We start from the raw sequence: 3,943 nt of genomic DNA, 5'->3' as shown, positions 1-3,943 counted from the left end.
GGCGCAGGGTCCCAGCCGGCGGCACGGCCGAGGTAACGGCGGGTACCGGCTGCGGCGCGGCACCACGCCGCCGTGGGACGACCTCATCCCTCTCCCTCCATCTCTTCCTGCTGCAGGGAGCCCTGGGCTCCACCAACCTTCTCCAGATGATGTACCAGGAACCGGCGCGGTGGTCCTACACCTTCCAGACCTTCTCCTGCCTCAGTCGGCTGAAGGCGATGCTGGAGCTACCGCCTGAGCGCTTCCCCGGGACCCCCCACCCCGTGCGGGTCTTCGAGCGCTCCGTCTACAGCGACAGGTACCCAACGCCCCCACGTTACATGAGGAGAGAAGAGGGATGGAGGGATTAAATAGGATAACGAGCATCCCCGTGGCCCGGGTTGTGTCCCCTGGGACCTCCGGGCTGAGCAGAGCCACTGTCCCCGGTGAAGCCTGAAGCGATGCTTAATTACAGAAATGTGCTTGTTGGATAATTTAGGCCTTCGTTACACCCCGAATAATTTTTGCTGGTGGCTGCCCCATCCTCACCCGTGTCAGGCGGTGGCTCGATGTCCTTTAGGTGATGGCCGGGGAGCCACGCCGGGTGGCTGCGTGTCCCCCCAACATCCCTCAGCCCCGAATTAAGGATTTTTTTAAACACCCACAGTTCTCGGTTGGAGCAAAATAAAAAAGAAAAGTGAAAAAATGGCTGTGAAGCCACCCGAGCGTGGGAATGGCTCAGAGGTCCCGGTGCCGGCGGTGCCAACTCCCCGGTCCCCTCTCTCCATCCCATCCCAGGTACGTCTTCGCCAAGAACCTCTTTGAGGCCGGGCCCCTGCAGCCGCTGGAGTGGGCCATTTACCAGGACTGGCACAGCTTCCTCCTGCGGCACCTGGGCCCCCGCGCCGCCCTCCACGGCTTCCTCTACCTGCGGGCCACGCCGCAGGTGGGTGCCGGCCGGAGCTCCTCCGCCACCACCCCGTGTTCCCATGGCACGCGTTCGGCTCAGCGCAGAGCCTGGCGAGGTCATGGAATTGCCAAAACGTTGGGTTTTAACCCTAAATAGTTGGCCTGGAGGAGCGGGACCCGCTCCCGTTCCCGTGGGAATGTTGGGGGGAGTTTTGTTACCATCCTAAAGTGGATTTGGGGGACGGGGGGCTTCAGCGTCTTCCGGGGGATGCGGTCCCTGCCTTGGGGCTGCTTTGCCCAATGCCTGCATCCCGCTCACCTCCCCGCATCCCGCTCACCTCCCCGCATCCCGCTCACCTCCCTTCTCTCCCGTTCACCTCCCATCACTCCCGCATCCCTTCAACCTTCCATCTCTCATTAACCTGCCGTCTCCCCCACATCCCGTTCACCTCCCCACATCCCGTTAACCTCCTGACTCCACGGCATCCCCTTAACCTGCCATCTTTCCCGTTAATCTCCCATCTCTCCTGCATCCCATTAACCTCTCTGCATCCCCTTAACCTGCCATCTCTTCCATTAACCTCCCATCTCTCCCGCATCCCATTAACCTCCTGTCTCTCCCATTACCCTCCGGTCTCCCCCACATCCTGTTAACCTCCCTGCATCCCGTTAACCTCCCATCTCCCCGGCATCCCCTTAACCTGCCATCTTTCCCGTTAACCTCCCATCTCTCCTGCATCCTGTTAACCTTCCATCTCTCCCGTTAACCTCCCGTCTCCCCCACATCCCATCACCCTCCCGTCTCCCCCGCATCCCGTTAACCTCCCGTCTCTCCCATCACCCTCCCATCTCCCCCGCATCCCGTTAACCTCTTGTCTCTTCCATTACCTTCCCATCTTCCCCGCATCCCGTTAACCTCCCTGCATCCCGTTAACCTCCCGTCTCCCCGGCATCCCCTTAACCTCCCTGCATCCCCTTAACCTGCCATCTCTCCCGTTAACCTCCCATCCCTCCCCTCATCCCGTTGACCTCCCGTCTCTCCCGTTACCCTCCCGCCTCCCAGACGTGCCTGGAGCGGCTGCGGCGGAGGGCGAGGAGCGAGGAGGGGGGGATCCGCCTGGGCTACCTGCAGCAGCTCCACATGCAGCACGAGCGCTGGCTGGTGGAGAAGACCACCCAGTGAGTCCGAATCCATCCCCACCGCGCTCCCCCCCACCCCGGCACTGGAACCAGCCACGGTTTTGAGGTGCCCCCACTGATTTGGGGGGTTATTTGGTTGAACCCCTTCTCTCCTTCCCTTCTTCAGGGTCCACTTTGCGGACATGAAGCACGCGCCCGTCCTGGTGCTGGATGTGGACAAGGACTTCGAGCACGACGTGGCCGTGCAGGGTGTCCTCATGGCGCAGGTGGGCACAGCCGCAGCGGCACAGCTCGGTGGCATCCCGCTGCTGGGAGTGCCGGGAGCACCGGGAGCGCGGTTGGAGTCGTGCTGACCTCCGAGCCTCCGCCTCATCTGCATTTTTCCATGGAAGAAATAATTTCCACATCCTTGGTCCAAGCTGGTTTAAACCTCGGCCATCCTGGTGCCATCCCGGTACTATCCAGGTGCCATTCCGGTGCTGCGCTCTCAAATCAGCTTCTCCTTGCAGGTGGAGGCTTTTGCAACGGCGAGCCAAAGCGTTGCCATCGCCCCCTGACCCTCGCTGAGCGGCGGCGGCGGCAGCACCATGCCTGCCCACCGGTAGCCGCGCCGAGCGGCAGAGCCGGGAGAGGGGCATCACCGCCGTGAGCTCCGGTGAAGATCCCACCGCCAAGGACAAGGGACAAGTCGTGGTCCCCCAACTGTCCCCCTCGGTCCTTTTCTTTTGGGTGAGGGGTGTATTTAAGACGCTGACAGCACGGGGATGGTTTTAAGGTGAATAAGTGGAGGTGCAGCCATAGGCTGAGCTCCGGGGCAGCGTGGCACGCTCCCCGCGCTCCCTGGCACATTTCGGGGACCAGGTCACCGCCGCCACCCCCTCCCCATCTCTCGGGCTCCCCAGCCTGAGGTGCCGGAGCTGGGGATGCTCCGAAACGTGGATTTTAACGCGCCGGTTCAATTCCAACCGAAAATCATCGTGGCTCACGTTTAGGTTACACCAACCCCCATATTTTATTATTTTATATCGTATTTTTTTTCCCCTTAAATTAAAACCAAAGTGATGTTGAGCTCTTCTGCATCCTGACCCACGGGCGAGGGGAGTGGGAGGTTGGAAGGGGGGCTTCAGTGGGTGCTGTGCCATGGGGGGGACGTTGTTCCTCCGATTTCAGGGTGTCTGCAGCCAGGGGAGCGGGGGGTGACCCCGTGGAGGGGGGAACGGATGGGGGGACAGTGCTCCGGGGTGTGGGTCAGGCTGGGCTGAGTTTTGGGGAAAACCATGGGGATTTCACTGTCCCACACGATATCCTGATCTGTAAATCGGAGAGATACGGATTCGACAGATGGACCACTCGGTGGATAATTGGCTGCAGTCACACCCCCAGAGTCGTGATCAACGGCTCCATGTCCAAGTGGAGACCAGTGACGAGTGGCGTTCCTCAGGGGTCAGCACTGGGACCGGTGCTGTTCAACACCTTTGTTGGTGCCATGGACAGTGGGATGGAGCGCACCGTCAGCAAGTTGGCTGATGATCCCGAGCTGTGTGGCGAGGCAGAGACGCTGGAGGGGAGGGATGCCATCCAGAGGGAGCTGGACAGGCTGGAGAGGTGGGCCCGGGCCAACCTCATGAAGTTCAACACAGCCAAGTGCAAAGTCCTACAACTGGGTTGGGGCAATCCCAAGCACAAATCCACAGAATCACAGACTCACTTGACCAACTCCGCCAAGGTCTGACGGGTTTTCTTACATCTTTTGGCAAGGTTTATGGAGGGCACGGTTGTGGAGGAGCTTGTCCCCCCTACTCGTGGTGGCAAAGGGTAACCTCTGGTTGAACCCGCAGCAGATATCCTCAACAAGGGAGGTCTAGAGGCAGCAAATACCCTAATTCAGAATCACAGAATCCCAGAGTGGTGGGGG

General features: G+C 60.5%; 1 protein-coding gene across 1 annotated transcript; it reads left to right on the top strand.

Annotated features, from left to right (window-relative positions):
• Window positions 1-134: 134 nt before the first annotated feature.
• Window positions 135-2,585, top strand: DGUOK (deoxyguanosine kinase). The gene is made up of 5 exons (XM_009880097.1): window positions 135-298; window positions 778-925; window positions 1,952-2,067; window positions 2,195-2,294; window positions 2,538-2,585. The coding sequence occupies exons 1-5, from the start codon at window positions 147-149 to the stop codon at window positions 2,583-2,585; spliced, it is 564 nt and encodes a 187-aa protein (XP_009878399.1). The 5' UTR covers window positions 135-146.
• Window positions 2,586-3,943: the final 1,358 nt, after the last annotated feature.

The sequence above is a fragment of the Charadrius vociferus genome, unplaced genomic scaffold (assembly GCF_000708025.1).
Source record: "Charadrius vociferus isolate BGI_N301 unplaced genomic scaffold, ASM70802v2 scaffold1442, whole genome shotgun sequence".
Classification (NCBI taxonomy): domain Eukaryota; kingdom Metazoa; phylum Chordata; class Aves; order Charadriiformes; family Charadriidae; genus Charadrius; species Charadrius vociferus.
The sequence above is the reverse complement of the archived record's forward strand: the minus strand, read 5'-3'. Positions and strand labels throughout refer to the sequence as shown.